The following is a 23,301-nucleotide window of genomic DNA, read 5'->3' as shown; positions in this document are numbered from 1 at the left end:
AATATACGTTTAGATAGTGTTTTTATGCATATATTGTGCATATAGAACACTATCTATATATTGTTACGCTTAGTGAATTTCTGACTGCCTTATGATATACAAATATTGATATTAATGAATAATGATATTAACCGCATAATACGCGACTCCCTAGCTGGTAGCTGGTAGATATTTAATAAATTATTTTTGTCGAAATCTTAATCACAAGAAGGTTGTATTTTATATGATTGTTTTCTTGAAAAAAAAAAAAAATATATAGGGCGCGTATACTAATTGGAATTATGTTGCATTATGTAAGAACAATTTTGTTTTTGTTCCTAAATGCAGTGTGAAAAAGTGTTCTTTTATTTTTAATATTAGCATTTTTTTCAATTAGGGATCGTCACTTTCATCAACAAATACTTTCCCTAGATTTTCCAATAAACAAATAAGCAAATATATAAATAATTTAAAGAATGAATAAGGAAAATAATGGAAATTACAAATCAATAAGACGGTTATGAATCTACTTACTCGGCGGCGCCGTAGGAGTTCCCGGGGCGACTGCAGGGGCGGGGGCGGCTCCGGGGGCGGGCGTGGTGTGGAGGGCGTTGAGGGCCTGGATCTCCTCGGGCGTCGGGATGAAGGACTGGATCATGGCCGGGGAGGGGATGAAGGCTCCTGCTGCTGCTTTGAGCGGAAAGACAGTGTCCATGGAATTCACATATGTGCAGTCAAATGCAGAGGATGTTTATATATCAAACTGCATAATAATAGTAATAACAATAATAACAATATAATAACTACAAAGACTCACCCGGGGGCATGAAGCCTCCAAAGCCACCTGGGGGAGGCAGGGCGGCAGCAACAGTCAAAGTCGCCACGAAACACAATACTACAGCAACCTTCATCTTGTCTGAAAAATATACCTGCACAAAGAAAACGTGATTTTTGCTTCGCTACAGCAGCCTAACGAAGCCGAGTAAGAGACTCAAAGGGATAAGCAGGGTGACGCGCTGACGCTTACCTCGCCGATCCTTCGCAGACTCTGGGAACCAAGCGCGTTCGCTCAAATATATATATCCAAGCTCATGTCACGTGACGATTGACAGTTGGCACACACGTCTGGTTCGTAGACCGACGATTGTTTTTTTACGCAAGCAGTGTATTGCATCAGATGTAAAAACTCATTAGACAATAGTGATATATCACATCCTAATAATGATTATTGCCATTACTGCTGCCAATATTACTACACATCAAGCACTAATCTTATTCTTGTTACATGATCAGTGAGATCAGCAGCATTCCTATCAATACTACTCCTCTTAACGTTAACATGATGATCATTATCATTACCATCAGTGTTGTTATATTTACTGTCGATACCATTGCCATCATTCTTATAATAATCATCATTGTTATTATAGACAACTGTATTGGCTATTTAATTATTTGATTAATAGTGTAAGCATTCACATGTTCGTATGTAATATTAACATTGCAGTTTAAGTCGATAAAAGTTATTGTCTTTATTCGCCTGTTTACCCCTTTTTCTAAAGGTATTTCCTCCAAGCAAATATATTTTCGATATTTCAGTCATTAATCGACTGTGAAACTAGTGAGCGCAATTCATTAATTGAAAATATGCCTCATGATAAAAAGGGAAAAAATGTCCTTTCCAAAGGTCATACTGCATTATCAACAGGATTAGGTTTTACACAAATGATTTCGATGATTAGTAGCTGTGAAGGTTTCCATCCTCTCATTATTTCATCATTAAATAGGAAATAGGTCAAGTTTGGGCTTTTAGGGCACGTTTATATATGTAACAACGTTTATATGTGTATATATGTATGTGTATAATTATGCGCGCGCACGCGCACACACACACACACACACACACACACACACACACACACACACACACACACACACACACACACACACACACACACACACACACACACACATATATATATATAGCGCCCAATAATGTTTAAGAACCATTACCTTTATCAATATAGTTAAATTAGTTGAAATTACATTAGTTAGTTAAAACTATGGGAGGTATTACTGTGCAGGGTAACTAAAACATTTACAATACTTAAAACATTTATTTGGTATTAATAAAACACGTACATAACAGTTAAAACTGGACATGCCACAGGATGGACAAACTTCACAAAATTAAACAAAACTAGCAAGGCCGGAAATATAAAACCTTCAGACACGCATACCCGTAATGTTGTTAAGTATAGCTATTCCCGTGCCAGTTAAGAAAGGTGTTCTAATACTTAACTTATACCTCGAAGATTACGTGGGTGGATCACGAGCAGAACCAAGAAACCACCGGCTGAAAAACCTGCAACCTGCTCCAGCAGCAGCACCAAAAGAGTGGTGGTGCTAACAAAGAAAAAATACCTACTCGAAAAGGGTAGAGCGGATATGTGGGTTCGACAGTGACGTCATCTATCGAAGGTGGCAGTACGCAGGAAAATGGCAATTGCTGAATGGTACGCCCTTACATACCGAGGTGTATTAAAGAAGCCCAAACAGCAAGAATACAAACAAATGTGTAAATCTCAAAACAATAAATGAACGAGGAAAAAAAAAAAACATTCAAATAAAAAAGTCTTGGTCTGATGTCTTGGCGTGACCGACAGATGTTCAAACGAGACACCGACAGCAGCGAAAGACTCCCAGAACTATATCCCTCGGCTTCATGAGGTTCCTGAAAAGTATTACAGCATCAGGCACATTTGTAAAGCACAAATCTATCTGGGTAAGGAGATAACATAACAAAACAACCACAGCGATACGTGGACTGAAAACGGTCTGGTAACATACAGCAGGAGGCAGGAAGCAGGGAGCTGAACTAGACAAGCTTGATTAATTGCAAGATCAGAATACAAATAGGTACATCGTTTGCTGCAGGCGACATGTCAGGCTGGTACAGAAAAAGTTAAAATATTACACACATATACATTAAAATACACTGTCAGGTTCTTCGGTAAGGGATCAGACAGGAAAGTCGCAAAGGCACAGGCAAACTTAATAAGTCTCTATTCAGGAAATGGCGATATAAAACAACACGTAAATAAGAGTACAGAGGGGGCACAAAACAATGACTCAGTATCACCAAATCAATGCACACAGTCACCAGCACTAAGTATAACACATAGTCACAAGCACAAGATTCAAGGCACAGTCACGAGCACTATACGGGGTTATTCGTTCACTTAATCACACGCGCTGTATCACCGCAAGCTAGTTCACTTCTTAACACTTGAGCCAGCACTGTATCCGGAGAGGCGCGGTCGCGTAACTGCCAAACATAAGCATAAGCATAAATAATGAAGTAAAGAGGTGAAGAAATCGAAGGGCGGGGGGGGGGGGGAGAAGGTAAAGTGGTGAAATTTAAGGAAGTTGGAGATTGGAAAAGTAGGGGGGCGAAAACCCCTTGCATAGTAAATATATATTGCATTTATATTTCTCTTTCATGTCTGGAGGTTCGGTGGGGTGGGGAGGTGAGTGATTGATTTTTAATTCTCTGTTACTGTCGGAAGGAAGGGAGTGTTGATTATGTTATATTTCAATGGAAGTAAACACCTCTTTTTTATAATAAATATATATATAATTATATATATATTTATTTTTGTTTATATATATATATTTTTTTATATTTTTACGTTTTATGATTTTTTTTATTGATTTTGTATTTTGTTTCTAAATAACTAGATTAATAGGAGAAAGGTGTGAAGAACAATGAACAGTATAAGCTAAGCTTAATTCTAACTAAAGTGAATGGAATTAAAACGCTTCATTTTATTGGTTTTATTACTTTTTAAAATTTTTATATCTTGTTTTGTATTTATCTAATTTTATATTTTGCGTTTAATTTCTAGGAACAAGAACAAGAACAAGAACAGGATTACTTATAACTAAAATGAATGTGGTTAAATAACTTCATTTTTTATTTTATTTTATTACTTTTTAATTTTTGTATTTTGTTTTGTATTTATTTTAGTTTTGTATTTTGTTTTTTAATTGCAAAGAACAAGAACAAGAACTAGGGAAAAGAAAAAAAGAAAAGAGGTTGGGGGACTCCGGTGGCAGAATGAGAAATGTTACATAAAACGGGTAATGGGTGATCGAGGGGAAATAAATCTAGATAGGGACAGAGGGGGATGGGTGAGATGTGATGAGGGATGGGGTGATTTGGATAGAAGAATAACGTGGTGTATTATAATATAAATCGTGGGGAGTGAGTTCTTGACAACTAGGTCTGGATATTGCAAATGGGTGGGAACGAAAAGGGAGCATGTTACATAGATAAACATGGGTAAACATAGGCAACTGTGATGAAAATGGTGATAACATAACATATGAGGAACAGCAGACAAAAACAAACAGAGATTATAGTCAAAGAAAAAGGTAATTAAATAATGGAGGTAAATAACGGTGTAAATAAATGGCGGAACGGGAACAAAAACAGAACAAAAACAAGCAAACGTAGGTAAGGCTTGTAATGTGTGGATGCTTTTTTTTTTTTTCTCCCTTTTTCCGTAGAACATCTCCATCCTGCTCGTCTTCTGATTCGCGTGTCTGCCTTATGCAATTGCACGAGTGCACTCCCATAATCACAGGCAATCGAGTCAGAGTTCGTAGCAAATTTGTAAGATGTTCAGTCCTTGGAATCTCTCCGTTTATAGTTCGTGAGCGCTGATCCCACGACCACCAGGCGGGCCGAGGCGGGCAAAGTGACGAGCCGTGCTTGATACAGCTAGCTAAGAGGGGGGAGAGAGAGAGTGAGAAGTGCAGTGCAAGGGCTAGTGGGAAAAATAAGGAAGTTCAAGGTGGTAGAACGGGGCGAAACCCCTTGCTTGTTTTCCTAGTGTCTTTGGCACTGGTGGCGGGTGGTGGTATTTCTTTAGTGGAGGAAGGCCTGCCGTGTAGCTTGGTTTGTATGTTGGTATGTTACACTGTTGGTTTGTGTGAGATTATGTTGTTATTCTCAATAAATAACTACATATATTTTCTATGTAGGTTTGTGTTATTCATAACATATGCAGTATGTTAGCTTTACGGGTGTATATTATTATCGTTATTATATGCATATATATATATGTATATATATATATATATATATTATATTATATATTTGTAATATTTTATCTATATATATAATATATATATTATATATATATATATATATATATATATATATATATATATATGTTTTTTTTTTTTAACCCTCTTAAAGCGATCAGTCGCCCCAAGCACTGTGAAGAACAATGCCTGCGGCGACAGGTCTCCTGGAGGATGAGAGATATCCTTCCCGAGGGGTTGGGATATCTCACTTTTTTTTTTTTTTTTTTTTTTAAGATTGGCGGGTGTAGAGTGGGCGGGTAGGTGGCTGTGAGAGCGTGAGTAGGCTACGAGGCCACCTGGGGTGATTAGTGTTTGTGTTGTTGTGTGTTTCAAGTATATTTGTGTAGAGTGGGTCTTCTGCATGTTGGAGTCTCTCCCATGTCTTCTGTGCTCGTGTGTGGATGCGGATGTTTAGGGGTTCTATGTTGTGTCTCTCGTGGAGAATGTGCGAGGGTGTTATGATGGGGTATTGAATGTTTTCAGCCCAGCGCAGAGCTTTGTTTTGGACGACCTGCATGTTCAGTTGTTGGGTTTTTGATATGGTGTGTAGTGGTACTGGGGTGTATTCCAGTATGGGTCTGACTACAGTTTTTGTAGTTTTTAGTTTTTTTTTGTTTTTGTCCCACTGTGGAATGGGTAATGTTTGGCGAGCGTTGCGGTTGCCTGGGTTATGCGTTGTTTTGTGTGTGGTGTTATGCCCATCTATTGAGGGAGAGACCGAGAAATTTTTCCCTGAATTGCCAAAAGGGGATCTCTGTGTCATGTATTTGTATGTTTGGGGGTTGAGTCTGGAAATTGGAAGGATTGGGGAATTTTTTTGTGTGTTTTGTTTGTATTTTCCTTTTCCCTTTAAAATGTGTTTATGTTTCTGATGGCCGTCTCTGTGGCACTTTTTCATGATGTGTTTTGATTTGCTGGGGTGTGTGATGATTTGGGTGATGTCATCTGCATATGATATGTGGTTGCTGAAGGGTGCTGGGAGTGGTAGGTCGGCTGTGTATGGGACGAATAGTGTTGGTGATAGGATGCTCCCTTGGGGTCCCCCACTCCTGGGGGGGATGGGGGGTCCAAGGAAATTCTCAAGGGGGATGTTTGCTGTTCTGTTTTTTGAGGAAGTTGCAGAGAGGCGAGTGAAGTTATGTGGAAATTGTAGGTTTTGATTTTGTGTTTGAGTCCCTCGTGCCATACTTTGTCGAATGCCTTGCTTGTGTCCCTGAGAATGATGTTTGTTTGTTTTTTGTTGGCGAGGCCAAGGGCTATTTCCTCATAGGCAAGTGCAATAGCGCTTTCTGTGCCCCTGTGTGCTCTGAACCCGTATTGGCGGGCGTTGTGGATGTTGTTTGTTTCTAGGTGTGTGTTGAGTCTGTCAGTTATGATGCGTTCAAGTATTTTCCCAGGGACTTCGAGCAAGGAGATCGGTCTGTAGTTGGTGACATGGTGGATTGATTTGTTTGGTTTGGGAATTAGTGATAGTGTTGCTTTCTTGAACAATGACGGAAAGAGTCCTGTAGCCAAGGAAGCTTTAAAATATGTGGCAGAGTCTATGTATCATGTTGGGGGGGAGGTGTTGGAGAATTGTTTTTATTTATTCTGCTAGGTCCAGGTGTTTTTGTTTCTGGTATGTTGCATAATCTCCGCGATTTCTCTCGGTGTGTTGGTGTGTTGAAGATGGTTGTGCTGTCAATGTGTTGAAGTTATAGAATTATTGGGTTGTAGGGGGTTTGTTGTGCCTGTTCTAGTGCCCCTGCACTTCGTTTTCTGTGTCTGTGTCAACCAGTTCATTTTCGTCGTCTGTGATTTGGAAGTTTCTTTGCCAGAACCTTCTGTGAAGTGTTTCCTTTCTTGTGTAGTGTCAATCTTTTCATTTTGTTCATTGTAGATGTAGGTAAAAGTGTTGTTTGTTGTGCCCATAAGTTTTTTTTTATGCCAACCAAAATTGTTTTTGGGTCTTTGTGATTTTGGCAGAGTTCATTCACAAGGCGTGTCCAGGTTTCTGCTTGTATTTTCTTTGTTCGCATTGTGTAGTTTGTGTTTGTATTTGTCTGTACCTTGTTCTGAGTTCTTGGTCCCATCCTCGGGTCTGTGCGAGGTTGTGGATGTTAGTGTATTGTGTGATGAGTGAGCGGAGAGTGTCCATTTTGTTTTGTGCTGTGGTATGGTTCTGTGCGTTACTTTTGGAATGTGTGTTAGCCTTGCCATGTTTATATCATCATACCAGGATTCTAGACTGGTGTCTATGTCTGATGTTGGGCGTCCTTGGAGGTCAGGGGTGTGTGTGTGGGAGAGGGCTTCTTTAAAGGATGTTCCAGTCAGCATGTTTGTAGCTTTCCTTTTGGGATATGTGGGCACCAAAATTTGGGGTTTGTTGATAGTGTGGCAATTATGGGGAGTGATCCCCCTTGTGGTTATCTCTCCTTGTGTTAGATGTATGTTGAGATGGGCGTGTCTGTTTGTCAGTGCAATGTCTGGTGTGGTTGCTGACTGATTATTTATGAAGGTTGGAAAATGGGGTCCGATGTGTATTAGTGTGCCTTCTAGAATACGTGAGACCAAGCCACGTCCTACGGCATTTGTTTGGTTGTATCCAAATGTAGGGTGTTGTGCGTTCCAGTTCTCCGAGTATGTAGGTGAGGTTTTCGGTGTCTGAGAACTGGGAAAATGTCCCCGGTCCGGTATGTATGGGCGTCTTGGTGGTAGGTAAATGGTGGCTATGATGACGGGACTGTGTGGTGTGTTAATTTCCACTGCAATGAGCTCTGAGTTAAGTTGTTGTGTATTTTGTGCTTTATGTTAGTTCTGATGGCGAGAGCAACGCCGTCGTTTCGCTCTCCGGTGTGGTTGGATTGATATGTTGTGTATGTGTGTATCTTTATTTTCTTGGAGTTATCAAGACCGTGGCTGTTTATGAGAATTATGTGGGGGGTCGTACTTTTCCCATATGTGTTTGCAGAGCTCGTTCCGTCGGTCGAATGTCCGTGAAGGACATTATGCTGGATGATGGTGAGGGGTTGTATGATTGATAGGGTGGATTCATGGTTTGTGGTGTTTGTCTTTGGGAAAAAAATCCGTTTTGTAGTTCGTTATGTTAGTATATTTCAGGATAGGGGTGTGTGTTAAGTTCATTTTCCCCGGGGATTAGGTGTTTGTGTATGTTATTGGCTGTCACCATGTCTCCGTAGTTCGTGTTTGTGTATAACCTTTCATGTTTTCCTTTTGGCGATTTCAAGTCCTATTTTGGTGGTGTCTTGGTGGTCAAAGTTTTGTGGGTTTTTGGGGTGTAGAGTCTGACGCCGTAAAAAAATGCCTCTCTCGCTGTGCCATCCATTAGTCTTTCTGGACTGTTGGGCTTTGGGTGCTTTGAGGAGTAGTCTGTTGTTCATTGTCAGACCCAGGGCTTTTCTTTTCTTTGTCTTTCTTGTATTTGCAGCGAAGGTAGATCTGCTGCGGTCTTTTTGGGTGTGTTTGGGTTTGTTGTTTTTGTTTTGGTCTGACTGAGGGCTGTGTGTTTTTGTGTTTCTTTGTTTTGTTTTATTGTTTTTTGTTGGTCCCTTCAATTGGTTTGGCGGTGTTTTCTGCTGGTTGGGAATGAGGTTTCTTCCCTATTTTCTGGACTGCTTTTTGTATGGGCCTCCATTGTTTTGGTTAACCTGGTTGTCCAGAGCTCTGACATTGGGATATGGGCTTTGGGGGCTTGGAGGAGGGGGAATGATCTTCAGGGTGCCCCAGGAGTCCTGAGTCACCCAGGTCGATTTGGGGGGAGGTTATTCTTCTCTAGTGCTTCTTTCGCGTGTTGTCTGAATCCTTTGTTTGGTCCATGAGGTTTTTTTTAAATGTGCATGAACCAGTATTATTGTAATTTCTTTTGAGAGATTGTTGGGAAGGACTAGGGGGACTGGCTCTTGCTTTTCTTGTTTTTTTTTTGTCCCCGGCAGACTTGTTCAATAGAGGCTTTCCATGCATTCTGGAATGCCTGGGACAGTTGCCTGAGCAGCTTTTTTGGGCAGCCTCTTTTATTGGTCGAGTTTCCTTTTTCTTTATTTTTTCTGTCAATTTCTCTATTGTTTTTTTAACCTCTTCTTTTCGAGAGGGCAGCTGTTTGCCAGTGTTTTGGTGTTCCCCCCCACAATTAATGCATCTCTTGTGGGCGCTGGTTTTTTTCAATTCCTGTAGTTTTTGGGTTTTTGACCCATTCAGACAGATGGTTTTTTTTTCTATTCTACATTCATTTTTGGTATGGCCATAGCCGTAGCCCGTTCATGCTTGTTTTATATGTGTGAATCTTTCATATTCTATTTGCCAAGGGGCGATGATAGTCTGAATAATATTGCCTTTTTCTTTATATCATTTGCTGTTTGGGTGGTTGGAGAATCTGACTTTTAATATATTTTTTCTTTCAATATGTAGATGTCTTCTACCCTTTTCAGGATGGTACTGCTGCTGAGATTTCTTTTTTTTATTGTGTCGGCGTCCCCCCAGAGACCACTTGTTTGTCTAGTCTTTTGAGGACTAAAGGTGAGTCTTTCCTCATGTCAGTGGTAACAACGGGGTGAAGCCATGAAGGATAGGCGGTCCCTTTGACTGTTTTCAGTAAAAAGTCTTTCGGCTTGTTCTTTATTCTGTAGGATGGTGTAATATCCATCGTGGGCGTTAATGAGTCGGAGGAGTCGGATGGGCTGAGTCGAACAGGATCTGTTTTTAGCGGTTTTCTTTTTTGTGGGGTTGGACCCCCTGGAGTAGTTATTTTTATTTTTGTCATTTTTATTTATTTACATCCTGCCTGAACCTGAGAAGCTCCTGCCCTGGGCAATTACAACACCCCCAATCCGGTGTGCTCTTGATGCACGTGGAAAGTCGAAGGGAGGTTGCTTTGGGTGTTCTCAGGGCACCCCGTGAGGGGACCTAGACCCTATAACCCTACACTACAGCCAGGTGGCTGAAGAGCCCTGCCTGCCTATCCCTTTCGGCACTGGAGGGGGACCGAAGTCACACTCCGCCAAGCTCTGGGGGGTCCCGTTGGGTACTGCAGTCCCAACATCCTGCCTAGGCGAGGGTTGGCTTACAGTATCGCCCAAGTCGCGAATACACCCCTGCTACCGAGTGCAATGCCCGAGGGCGTAGGTAGAGGAGGTGCAGGCCTTCCTGGGGGACTGAGTGTGTGGGCATGTGTTTCTGTGGTGTGTGGTGTATGTGGAGCAACACAAGTTGCACGACCGGTGCCTGAAGCAGAATCAGGGTAGCTCTTTAGGAGGTTCAGAGAACAGTTGGATGGAGAGGTCGGTAGATAGGGCTCAGGTGTCGGAGAGAGGGTGTCATCCCGTGATCTCTCGCTCACTTAAGCGCCATACAGCACTGCTAAGTCAAGAGAGTCACTCACATGGCATCCCTTACAACAAGGCCAGGCCAAGAGAGTCACTCCTATGACACTGCCAGTAACACAGCCACACCAAGAGGGTCACTCTCGGGACGAGGCTGGACCGACTGTCGAGCGGGGAGGAGACTGACCGAGACTGTGTCGGGCATGAAACGCGCTCACGCTCAAGACGTTGTCGGGCATCCGATCGACCTGTCGGGCATCCGATCGACCATCGACAAGCCGTGGTAACAGCGCCCTCGAATTTATACCTTTGAGACACGCCAAGGTGGCCAGCCCTCTCTCCCCCCGTGATTGGCCTAATCCGCGCCGCGCGCAGGAGCGCTCGCAGGTGAGCTTGGCAGAGCGATGGTACCTACCCTATTTTGCACCAAATTGTTTTATTATAAGTGCTGTGCGGGCGTGGATTAGCTAATCCCTTTGGGGATTTCTTGAGGGTGACTTCGTTTTTTCATTTTTTCTTTTTTTTTCTATTAGCCCTTCAATAACTTAAATTAAAACATTCAAAACCATGGTCCATTGGTCCACAGGTCAGGGTCGTGTGTGGTTGTGTGTGCGTCTATCGGTGGTGGTTTTCGTGGTTTTCCTGGTGATTGGGTTAAGTGTTCTGGGCCACCAGGCGTGGTTTTGGTGTAGTGGTTTGGTTGTGTTTTTTTGTTTTTCAAGAATGTTGTTATATTGTGCGTCTTCTTGTTCGCCGGTATTCTGGCCCCAGGTTTTTTTTTTTGTGCTCGTTGGTGTTAATGCGTGTGTTTAGTGGTTCCCATGCCTGTATGTTTTTTCCTGTGTAATGTTTCTGCTGAAATTCGGTCTAGAAATGTTGCCCATGTACCCAGAGTAGCGCTTTTGTTCTTGTACCTGAATTGCATTCGGAGTTTGGTTGTTGAAGTATGATGTTGCACCGTGGATAGCAGTAATAATCCTAAGATGGTCCACTGACAGTTGTGTTTGTAGAGTCTGAGTTTTTGTTTTGTGGTGTGCAGCATGAAAAGCGTTTTTTAGTTGGGTTAGTGTTGTTTTTGTGCTTGTGGTTATTCCTTTGTTTACGTGTGTTGGTGAAGCCTGTGCTTGTGACTGAGTTCCCAGAATGGTTTTTTCCTGTTGTGAGTGTATGGAAATGTTGGGTGTTGGTTGATTTGTGATTGGTTTTTGGGAATTTACTACGTGCCTATGTGTATGAGTTTTGAGTTTTGGTTTTATGTTTGTCCCCTGTATTTTTCCAGTGGTGCTCAAATGTGTTTGATGTTCTGTTTATAGCTTCTTTCTGTTTGGTTCGTTTTCATGAAGGTTTTGTGATTTATAGGGTGTGTGATAATCTGTGTGATATCGGTCCCCCTGCCTAGGAAATAAAGAGTCCTGTAGGGTGTCCGGTCTGGCAGATTTGGCTGTATACAGGATATAGAGGGTTGGCGATAATCCGCTTCCCTGTGGTACTGCCACTCTGGAGGTGGAATGGGGGTACCTGGGGTCCTCCCAGGCCGTATTTGTTGCAGTGTTCCTGTCATCCCGGAAGCTAACAGAGAAGGCGTGTGAACGTGTGGTTGGGGCAGTGTAGTGTGTTTAGTTTGTATTTTGGAGACCGGTCCCCATGCCATAACCTTATCAAAGGCCTTGCTGACGTCCCCTCGTAGTATTGCGTTCGTCTGGTGCCTTGTTTACGAGACCGGAAGGATCTCCTCGTAAGCGAGGGGACCGATGGGGCTCTCGTCCTCCTTGTTGAGCGAAAGCTTTGTATTGCCTAGATGTTGTGTGTTTGGTTGTTTTCGAGGTTGTGGGATGAGTTCCCTCTGTGCTCTTAACCTCTCCTAGCATTTTTTCCCTGGGACTTCTGAGAGTGGAGATGGGGGCGGTAATTCCCCCACCCTCGCTGCAGAATTTCCCTTGTTTTTTTGGGGTATTAAGGGTGAGTGTGGGCATTTTGAACTTAATTCAGGAAATATCCTGTTTGCACAGTGCCGCATTGAAGATATTGGCGTAGTCCCTGGTTCCTGATTCATTCTGGGTGGGAAGATTTCATGATTGTTTTGGTTTAATGTTGCTTTGCTCCCGGTGTTTGTGTTTTTGGTTTCGTTTTGATTGTGTTTTTTTGTATTTCTTCTTGAGTGATTGGGTTGTGGGAGGGGACTGTCCTCGTGAGAGTGCTTTAGTGTGATGAGTTTTCTGGAGCGGTTTATGTTCCCTATGTTTGCTGTAATGTAGTTTGTAACCTCGGTTCTCTGTAATGTGGTGAATCCGGGCGTCTCGGTGGGGGAGATTTGGAAATTTCCTGTTGCCAGAAAATTCCCGTTGAGATGCCTCCATCTCCTCACCGATCAACTTCCTGTCTAGTGTGTTGTATATGAAAGGTGTTTATCTGTGTTGTTCGACCCATGAATTTTTTTTTTAAGAAACTCCAAAAATTCTTGGGGTCTTTAAGAGTTTTTGACATAGTCCTTTGCGCGGTGTTTTCCACCCCAGGTGGTGGTTTGTTCATTACTTAATTTCGTGTGTGTAATTTGTGTTTTTGGATTTTCTATGTAGTGTACCAATTGGTGTGTCCCACCGCCCCCGTTGTTGTATTGCCAGTTCGTGTAAGTGTCTGTATTGTATTTTTTTAAAGCAATTTTCCCCAGTCGATGTGTTTCTCTGTAATAAGGGATAGTCCCTTGTGTGTTTTTGTTTTGGGGATGTTTGGCCTGTCGGGCCCGTCTGTATGTCCCTGTTGTACCACTGTTCAGGTGGGGTGTGTTTATGGTGTGTGTGGGCTGCCCCTCCGAAGATCAGTTTTTCATGTGTGTCTTTCAGTGTTTTGTCCTGAAAGCCTCACAGTTTTGCATGTTTGAAGGAAATTCTCGGGATTGTGGTTGGGATCATGATCGGGTTTGTTTTGACAGTGGTTAAGAAATGACCGTGAGGTGGTCGCTAGATGTGACGTCCCGCCTGTTTGTGAGATGGTGGTGTAAAGTTATGCTCTGTGGGTTTTTTGGCCCAAGACTATTCGGTGTTTGTTGCTGTGACTGTGGTTTTATATATGTTTTGGTGTGTGTGGAACCGAGGTGTGTGAGTCCTGCCTGTTTTGTATTAAGTGAGGCGAGGCCTCTGCCTAACGGTGTTTTTGTGGGGGTGGTTTTGGTAACCACAAGAGTGCGTGGTTTTGCGTTAAAGTCTCCCATGATGTATATTTGGTTTTGTATGCCTCAGAGCTGCAAAGATGTCAGGTTTCTGGTATGAAAGTTTTGCTTGGTGGAATGTATAGTGTTTGCTTAGTATACTGGTCTATGGTTTGTATTTATTTTCGACTGCCATAGGTCTGAATGAAAGTTTATAGATTGATTTTGTGCGAGATTGTTTGTTTCTGATCGCAAATTTGGTACGCCCATCGCTTCTTTCCTTGTGAATTTTGTTTTGGAAGATCGATGGTGGGAACATGTAGAGTTTATGAGGGTGGGTGTTTATTGAGCCCATGTCTTGGGTTTAATGAATATGAGGTGTGGGGTCGTGTTTTCGTATGTGGTTGCACAGTTTCAGTTTTTCTTGTTATCCATTGGAGGAAGTTGTGGTTTTGTATGATGGGGTGATGCGTGGCAGTGTAAGTGTATGGTGTGTCATGTGTATTTGTGTTTGTATTCCCAAGGAAGAATCCCGTTTCTTTAATTTGTTTATGTTTTAGGGCAGGTTTTCATCATGTCGTTTGTGACACGCATGTTTGCCCCTTCCTTGAGGTGGTTTTGTGTAACTCTTTACTGTGACCAAGATGGTCTATGCTCTCTTTTCGTTACTAACACTGTATTCTCCTATTTTTTATTTCAGAGCCAATTTCAAAAAACGATCAGAGTATTGGTCACTTGAAGGATTTTCGGAAAGAGCCCGCAATGCCGTAGTGGATTGCGATCTGTTGCAGTCCGTCCATAGGCCGCCCATCCCCCTCTCTCATGAAGGTTTCCAGTGGGTTCTGTAAGGTCGGGTGTAAGGAGGTGGGGCATCAGGGGTGCTCAAAGGGATATCGCTGGGGATATCCCTGGGGATTTTTATGTTCTTTGGCCTTACTGATTGACGAGAGGAGGAGGCCGTGGGAGGGGGGTGCCGAGGTTGCTTTAGGGGGGGGGGGGGCTGACTGGGGTTTTCCGGTGTCTGGCTCTCCCAGCAAGCTGAGGTTCCGTGATGGGGCCAGGGGCTCCGGTGGGCTTGAGCTTGTGCAGGTAGGGGCTCCGCTGCCTGGGCCTGTGCAGGCCCCTGAGGGCTTTCCGGTGCCTGGGCTGTGTTTTGTTTTTCAGGCTTGGGCCTGAAAAGCAGTCCGGCTAGTGGTTGAATCACCTGAATGATGCCCCAAGGAGTTCAGATTCCCCAAGGGTCTAGAGCTGGAAGATTGTTTTGCTCCAGTGCTTGCTTTTGCATGGTATCTTGACCCTTTTCAGGGGCAAATGATATTCCTGCGATATGCCCGCAGGAAGGAGGAACTAATGGATAATCCCTGGAGAGATCGTTAGGGAGGGCCCAGGTGGAGGAGGGTTCAGACCTGTTTGTGTTTTTACTCCTGGCGGACCTGTTTATAGCGGTTTTTTCCAGGCAATTGGTGGTGGGCCTGCACAGTTTCCCCGTGCCGGCCTTTTTTGGGCCACGGCCGCTTGTTATGGCTTTGGTTTTTCTTTGTCTTTCTCCTTCTCCCTTACCTTTCCTCCTGGGAAGATTTTCATAGCCCTTCCTTTCTGGAGGGACAGCTGTTAGCAAAAAAGTTTGGTAGGCAACCGCCGCAGTTTTAGGCAGTTTTTACAGAACTCCTACAGTCCCTAAAGAAGGTGGTGTTTTTGGAACCGCACTGAGTGCATCGCGGTAAACTTTTCCTCTGGGCTTTTGCAGTGGGTTTTTCAGGTGCCCCCTAGCAAAGCAGTTCATGCCTTGTTAGACAGGTTGTGAACCTCTCAAATTCTATTTGCAGGGGGCCCACAAATACCCTTGAAGAGGTAAATCCCTTTTCTCTTGATTGTTTGGCTGTGGACACTGTCGCAATCTGACTTTGTTATATAGTTTTGGCTTTTCATGATGTAGATATCTTCCTTACTTGGCTCCCGGGGAAGGAAGACGTGATTTCTTCCTCATATCAGTTTACGACTCGTTAACAACTTGTCGATCAAGTTTTTTGAAGACGAGCGTTAGCTTTTTAGCCCTTCATTCAATTGAAATTACATGGAGAAGCCAAGTTTATCTCAGGGTCTGGACGACCATCTTCGAGAAAAAAAAAAAAAAACAAAAGAGCTTCTCGGCATAGTTTTTGTTTTTGTCTTCTATTTAAGCAAGGCGCCGTACCCATAGAAGGTGAAGTACGAAGTACCTACTCGATTTCTCTTTGAAAAGGCATTGGCAGGGTCCTCACGTTTTTTCTGGGTGGGACCACCAAAGAGTTTTTTTATTTTTTTTGCACTAAGGATCGGAAAGCTCTGTGTTGGCCACTCCCCTTTTGCCAAAACCTTGGCTACAAATGGAACACCAGGTAAGCACGCACCACCCAGACGAATACAAAAGAGTAACTGGGGCTTATGTAGGTCCAAATGGCCACAGGAAATTGGAGGAATTTAGGGGGAGAGAAAGCACACCTAAATGTCACCTCAGACTGCTGGGCCTCCCTATACAGGTCACCCTGTGATAGAGAGAGCTGCAGGTCTGGGGAGAGGTGTAGTGTTCCCTTGTCACTGTCAATGAGTAAAAAAGAAAAACCGCTGAGGGCAGTGAAAATGCAAATACTCTCTGAAGACACAGATAATTTGCTGGACATTTACGTTAGCGAGAAGTATAATAACAAGAAGGGGATTCGCGGCGCGATTGAGGCCCGAGTACTCCAGGGTAGCTCAATGACACTTTGAATTGACCTATTTGCTATTATAGTGACTCTCTTCGCAAACTGCCAAACTTCCGGCTTGCTTGCTTGCTTGAGATTTGCGAAGTTCTTGCTTCGCCCGGGCCTTTCACTTATGGCCCGGCCCCTGTGTTCACTTTTATGGCTGTCCCCATTTGTTTTTGTCTGACACTCGTGTTTTACCTGGCGGGGGGATTGCCAGCAGGCGCTCCTGTAGCCGTGGTGTAAGCATCTCGCAAAAATCTCTTTACCAGCACGACGGCTGTGTTCTGTGGGCTTTGTCTTGGGAAATTGCGTGTGCACAAAATTCTCCAAATAATGTACCAGTGGGCGTTCGGCTCGCCGCAATGCATGCAACACCTCTCTTCACTTTCTAGGGTTTTTGTATAATCTGCCATCACAGTGGTAACCTAGGCGCATTCTGTCGAATGAACTTCGGTACCTCTGGGTATGAGTACCAGCTGGCCCGGGGGGAATATCTCGTTTCCTCTCTGTGAAGCTGCAGGAGGAAAGGGGTTTTGGGCCCTCAAACCCTTTCACTTCCTCCTAAATAATTTTCGGCTCTGATGGGATTATCATGGGATTAGGGGCCATACCCCGGCCCACTTTGGCCTAATCTGTCAGCAAGCTCATTGCCTCTGATCCCTATATGGCTGGGACCCAGTTTATGATAATTCTCTACCCTGAGCAAGAATCCTCTGTGCTAGGTGCGGAGGGTTTTGTCAGGGGGTAGTGTTTCAGTGGGTGAGCACTGCGGGGAAGACAGTCGATGGCCCCTTTGGGGGTTGGTGTAGGGGACCACGCCCCCCCCTTTTCCCCAAAATGCGTGGCCCCATGCTCCCAGGATAGAAACTCCCTCTGTTTTAGCGAGGAGGGGGTTGTTGTTCCCCTCATGGATATTGTGGCCCCCTTGCTGGGAAGCCGGCGCCTGCAGTGGGGGTTCAAGGGATCGGAACCCGACCCACCCGTGTAATATTTTTGCTCCCCGGGGGGGTGATGGTTGCAATGACCCTTGGGTTTCTCCCTTTGGGCCCTGGGGCATAAAATATTCATTTTTTTTGTTTCCCAGTCTCTGACCGAGAAACTCTATCGGGGTTTTTGGGCCCACGCGGGCTTCGACAAAGCCCAGGGTGTGGGAAGTCCATCCCCTTGGCCATTAGGGTTCTTTGAGGGTGGGTATTAGCACCCTGGCTGTGGGGAAAACACCAGGGGGGGGGTTTTGCAAACAGCTCGTTTTTTTCAGGCGTCTGACTATTTTGGTCTTAGGCTTGTTTTCCCGGGACCTGGATGACCTTTGATAAAAATTGGGTGCTGCCGTTAGATAAATTGTGAGGAAAAGGGGAAATTTTTTTGTCTCCACTAGGGGGTTTTGAGGCCCTTTGGGGAAACCCCAAAATTGCCCCCGGGCGGTTTTCGTTTTGGCCCCCTTTTAAAGAAGCAATAAAACCCACACAAAGCGAAAATGTGGAAGGGCACAAGCCAGATTTTGAAAATTTTCCATTTTGAGGCACCCCCACTAACCATCCCCAAAAATGGGGCCGGGGTCTTGGAAAAAACAAGGACCCCTGGTACTTCATAAACAGGATTAGGGGTAAACCCCGGGGGGTTTAAATATTTTCCCGAAACTTTTCCCAAAGACAAAAAAAAACCCCGAAAACCTTCCCCCCTAAGGGAGGCTGTGGGGATCCCAAGGGAAACTGCCAGCGAGTCAGGCAGGAAAAGTGGCTAAAAAGGGTTTGGATTTCCTTCCCGATCACCTTCCCACCCTTAGAGCTATGGCCCCCCAAAGGGAAGCCGCCTTGCCCGGTGGGGGGGCTTGAGGGTTCCCAATGTTCTGGTGAGCCGGACCAGAGGGAAACCCAACTGGAGGGGTCACCAGTGAGGGAAGACAAAATGGCTTCCTGGTGCCCCAAGGGCCTATGAGAGGGGTGGTGTACCCACCCCTGGTTCTTTCCCATCTTGGACTGGGGAGAACTCCCCCACGTGTTTTCCCATGGTGGCAATCCCGTATTACCAGGAGAAAAGGAGCCCTGGGGGTTTTTGAGTGATGCGGCACGCTGCGCCCGCAGCTAAAACACACCTCTTTGGCCTTTTTTCTGGTTGGGACGGGTGGTTCAAGGCCGGTCAAGTCAAGGGCGGGTTTAAAAATATGGCTAGGGTAAAGGGCGGGCCTATTCACGGTAGCGCATAGGTCCCCCCGACTGAAATCAGTACGTGAAGTGGCTGGTATATTTCCTCATTCCCCCTTTGGGGGCTTTGGGGTTTTTTCCCCCAAACTATAGTTTTCCCCTTCGTTGGACCCCCTGGGGGTGGGGGGGTGAGAAATTAAAATTTAAAATTTGTATGAGTACTACAATTAAAAAGATCTAGCTCTCTCCCTGACGACCTGCGAAACCCCTCGCCCCTTTCTCTCTGGAAAATACACGTTGTCACTCGGGAACCTTTTTTTTTTCCAAAAGGGCAAGAAGGAAAAATCGTAAGGGGTCCCGGGCCCCAAAACCAGGAAAGAAGGGAAAAGTCCTCCTAAATCCAAAAAGGAGATCTTACCTGGAAAATATGAAAGCATTTTCATATAGTAAGTACCTGGTAGTGAAGACCTTTGATGGTTTTATCAATCGGATCTTGACATCTTTGGGGTTTCATCGGAAAATTTTGAAGTATGTAAACGTGCCCCTTTCGTATCCCCCACAGCAAGATGGTACCCTGATAGTTGGGTTTTCGTCCCCCAGACGAGAGTAACCGTCTGGGTCAATTGAAAACTTCCTGGGGCTAAAGTTTCATGCTCTCCCCCAAAAAAACCCTAAATCATTTAAAGGGGAATTGTTTTTTCCCGGGGACCTGATGAGGTATTCTGAGGAAAAAACTGTTAAAAAAACTAGAAAATTTTTAATTTTAGGGGCCCAGTAAAACCGTTTTAAAGGAAAAAAATTTGATGTTTGGAACCCCCGACACCACCTTCTTCAAATTTTAAAAAACACATTAGTCCTTCCAAATCGGTTAAATTTAGCATGGTACCACCTCAAGGTAAAGCCATAGGGTCCCCAAACCCTATGCGGGGTTTCCAACGCCAAAAGGGGGTGGGCATGGAGCCAACTCTTTCGTTTTTAAAAAAAATGGGCAAAACCCAAAAGTATGTGTAAAGGTGGTAAAAACAGGGCCCCGGGATGACAACTTTTTCCCCGGGGCCAATATGTGTTTTCCACTGCAAAGAAACTCAATTTAAACTTCTTTAAAGAAAGGGAAAAAGTTTTTACAAATTTTTAAAAAGGGAAATATTGGGGAATAAGGGGAAAAAAAAAAAGGGGGAAAGTTTTGGGTTTTTCCCGAGGCAAACGAGTGCCCTTTTGCTGTTTGCCCCCAGCCCCCGGTAGGTCCTTTGCTTCGGGGGTTTTGCCCCTCCTCCTTTCCCCCCAACCCGGCCCCCAATGTTCTTACAGCACACAAATCTGCCACTTCCTCAAAACCCAGTCCCAAAATTTCTGACACTGGCCCCTTGGGGAGTTGTTCCACCGAAAGGGGGGTAGGGGTGGGTGGGTTTTATTTAGGAGACTCCTCCCCCCCAAAGTCAGGTCTTTGGAGGGCCCTCAGGCAAGGCCCCGAGGCCCAACGGTGACAGCCCAGCTGCCACCACATCCCAAAGGGGCTCTGCTGCTAGTCAAAAAATCCCTGAATAAAGGGTAGGCCGCCCCTTTTCCCCGGCAAAAAGGAAACTGAACCTGTCCCAAAGACTCCACTGCAAAAAAAATCCCCCAAGGGGGGGGCCCCCGTGCTAACAGAATTTCCCCCCAAAACAAAAAGGGTCCCGGCCCCTCCTTTGCCTAGGGAAAGAAAACCGAACCTGTCCCAAAGGGAAACCCGTGGAAATAGGGTTTCCCCAGGGAAAAACCCCTTAAAAAAGGGACTCCCCGGACCCTGGAAAGGGGCAGCCTAAAGGTGGGGGGCAAACCTTGACCAAAAGGTCTGCCAAAAACCTTATGAAGAAATAATTAAAGAATGGAAACCCTTTAACCCAATTTGGGAAAAATCCAAAGGGAAATTTATGCAAAAAGGGAAGAAACGCAAAATCTGATAGCTTTTATGGAACCCCGTTTGTGTATGCCTACAAAGATTATGACCCGGGAAAATCGGCCATTTTCCTGAAAAGGGTTTCAAGTTTAAGCCCCTTTTGGGAAACCCTTTTAAAAATGGACCCCATTGGGGGAGTAGCCCGTAATGGTACGTCATTATATTCCCCTTTCCCGGGCCCTCCACCTGCAGACAAAACCCGCAGGGGAAAGGGTGTGAGAATAGGCTTGACACGGGCCTTTCACTGTTGTCCATCCCCTTCCTCCACATAAACTAAAAATAAAGATTTGGGAAGATCTACTTGGGCAGTTGCCACATCCATTTCTACTTTCCGGGAGATTTTTAATGGGCCGCATTTACCCCGGGGGGGGACACTTTTTTGCAAACCCCCGGGAAGGGGCCCTTTGGGGGCCTTTTCTTTAAAACAGATGCGTTTTTTTGAACCGTGGGCACCCCACCCCTTTCCAAATTCAAAGGGACATTTTCCAATTTAGACCTACAATAGGTTTACCCATTCACAGTTGAACTTCCCCTTGGCAGGTCATGGAAAAACTTTCAAAGCGACCATTTTTCCCAAAAATTTTGGAGGAGGTGAATGGGGGGTTTCCCAGTCAATGGAGGCAGAGATGGGGGAATTTTAAAACCCGCGGGAAAGGAACTTTTTAGATCAACTGCAGTATTGCAAAAATCGTTAATGGGGTTTTCCGTGTGTTTAAATGCTGTTAATCCCCTTCACATCAAAGGAAAAAACCTTGCAGCAGAAGCATCCATTCCCCCAAAAAAAGCGGACAGTAACCCTCGGGCCCCCAGTACCATTGGGTTCCCGATGAATGCCCAAAAACTGTCAGAGCAAAGGGAAAACTGCATTAAGGCAGTTTTAAAAAGAAAGCCCCCGGGATTGGGGAACCTTGGGTCAGTTACAAAAAAACCCCAGCCAAAAAGGGCCCGGCGGGGTGTAAAGGATTTTTTGACGGACTCGTGAAAACAGTATGTCTCCCCGATTAACCCCTGGGGCCCCCTTAGAAGGGGTTTTTACCCGGGGGGCGTAAGATTGCTGAAAGAGCACATCCATATCACAACCCGCTCTGAAGATAGATGGGAAATCCCTCACGACAAAAAAATATTTTAAATGAGTAGCTAAAACCATGGGAGAGATCTCCTCTGGAGCCCTTTCCTTCCGATTTTTCCACTCTTTGTGTGAAAGGAACCCAAAACCCGGGGTGTTCTTCAGTAGAAGGGAGCGAACTTCCAAAACCAAATTGCCATTTTTGCGCAAGGATTTACTCTGCCTTTGGCCCGCTTCTGCCGTTAAAACGCCCCGGAATTTACGAAAATTTTCCCTTTTCAAATGATATCTCATTACCCGAAAAGTTCCCAGAAGTTCCCGTTTGGGCTTGTTTTAATAGGTCTATAGGGAGGGCACAGTCCATCCACATGGAAAAAGGGCCCTTTAAACATTCCTGGTTTCCCAAAACCCGGCAAAGATACTTCCCCCCCCAGGGGAAAAAACAGACCAATTTCTCTCACCAGTGCATCTGCAAGCTGAGGGGGAAAATGGGGAAAATTCAGGTTTAAAATGGGTGCTAGAAAAGAAAAAAGGGGCTGACCCCCTATCAATGATTTTGAAAATTGGGTCGCCACAGAAAGCCTTGTGAGGATGGAAAAGCTATACAAATTCCTTTGCCAGGACGTCCATGTTAGAGTCCTTTTTTGGAAATTGAAAAGGCTTATATACCACTTGGAAAACATGGCATACTCATGAACTTTTATGCATTGGTTTGGGGGAGCATTACCTACCTTTATACAAAGCTTCCTTGCAACCCGGAAATTTTGAGTTGGGTTTTGGGGAAAGTTTCTCTAACTGGAAGACCCCTGGGAAAAAGGGCCCCCCCAAAGGGAAAATGGGCTTAAGTGTGACCCCGTTTGCCATTGCTAAAAAATGAAATTAAAAAGGGGTTTTTCCAGTGCTGTCTCATGTAATCTGTATGTGGAGGGCTTTCCCCTGTACTGCTTTTGGAGGGAAATTCAGGGTGTGGGAAAGGGCGCATGCAGATGCAAAAATCAGGTTTTACAGTGGGCAAAAATATCAAAGGGTTCAAAAAATTTTTTCAAAGCAAGCCAAAGGCCCCGTACAAATTTTCCCCAAACGAGGGAAAATTCCATCCTTCCCCCCTTTTTTAGGAGCAAAACCCAAATGCAATTTGTCCAAGAGGTGAAGTACTTTGGGGTTTAATTTTTTAAATCAAAACTTTCATGGGTGCCCCCACATCAAACGTTAAAGTGAAGGCACAAAAGCACTTTGTATTTTGCGGGTTCTTTTACATTTATCTTGGGGTGCAGCCGACCAACGTTCTAAAGGGTTTTCCCAGCGCTTTTCTTTGGAGTGAAGCTTTTTCATCTGCAACTCCCAAGGTTTTCCGGTGTTTGGGCTCGGTTCACAATGAGCTCTCAGAACTGTACTGGGGGTTTCAGGTTTTTCACCTGTGGGGTCCCGTACTGAGAGTGGGGAACCACCCCTTTAAATTCCCGGGGGCTACTGAACCTGATTTTACTATAGACTACAAAAGGGTTCCGGATTTTCCTACATCCGAAATTTGGGTTTTTTAAACCCCCCTTTAAAGGGTAGCCCACCTTGGTAGGGGAATTAGGAACTTTTAGAAGAACTTAAATTTTAAATCCCCCAAAAGGTTTTGGGGTGGGGAATTCCCCAAATTCCCCCCGGACTAAACCAAATTTAGCTGGATTTGGTCGGAAAATTGGGGAAAAGGGGAAAAGATCTGAAACAGAAGTCAAAAGAGAGATTTCTTCAGCACTTTTTTAAGTACCCCAAGGGTCGGCGAAAAATTTACAGATGGTTTTGAAATCTGAAAATGGTGGGGGCTTTGCCGCGTGGCGAAAGGGA

At 44.5% G+C, this 23,301-nt stretch overlaps 1 protein-coding gene across 1 annotated transcript in view; it reads right to left on the bottom strand.

Annotated features, from left to right (window-relative positions):
- Positions 1–1,018, bottom strand: part of LOC119574381 (PPE family protein PPE2-like) — a 1,628-nt gene extending 610 nt beyond the window's left edge. The window contains exons 1-3 of the mRNA XM_037921592.1: positions 1,007–1,018; positions 797–895; positions 514–666 (exon numbers count right to left, since the gene is read on the bottom strand). Coding sequence (XP_037777520.1) covers positions 514–666; positions 797–890 — 247 coding nt within the window. The 5' untranslated portion in view covers positions 891–895; positions 1,007–1,018. The remainder of the gene's footprint in view (positions 1–513; positions 667–796; positions 896–1,006) is intronic.
- Between the last annotated feature and the right edge of the window lie 22,283 nt (positions 1,019–23,301).

Source organism: Penaeus monodon, chromosome 6 (genome assembly GCF_015228065.2).
Source record: "Penaeus monodon isolate SGIC_2016 chromosome 6, NSTDA_Pmon_1, whole genome shotgun sequence".
NCBI classification, from domain to species: Eukaryota; Metazoa; Arthropoda; class Malacostraca; order Decapoda; family Penaeidae; genus Penaeus; species Penaeus monodon.
The sequence above is the reverse complement of the archived record's forward strand: the minus strand, read 5'-3'. Positions and strand labels throughout refer to the sequence as shown.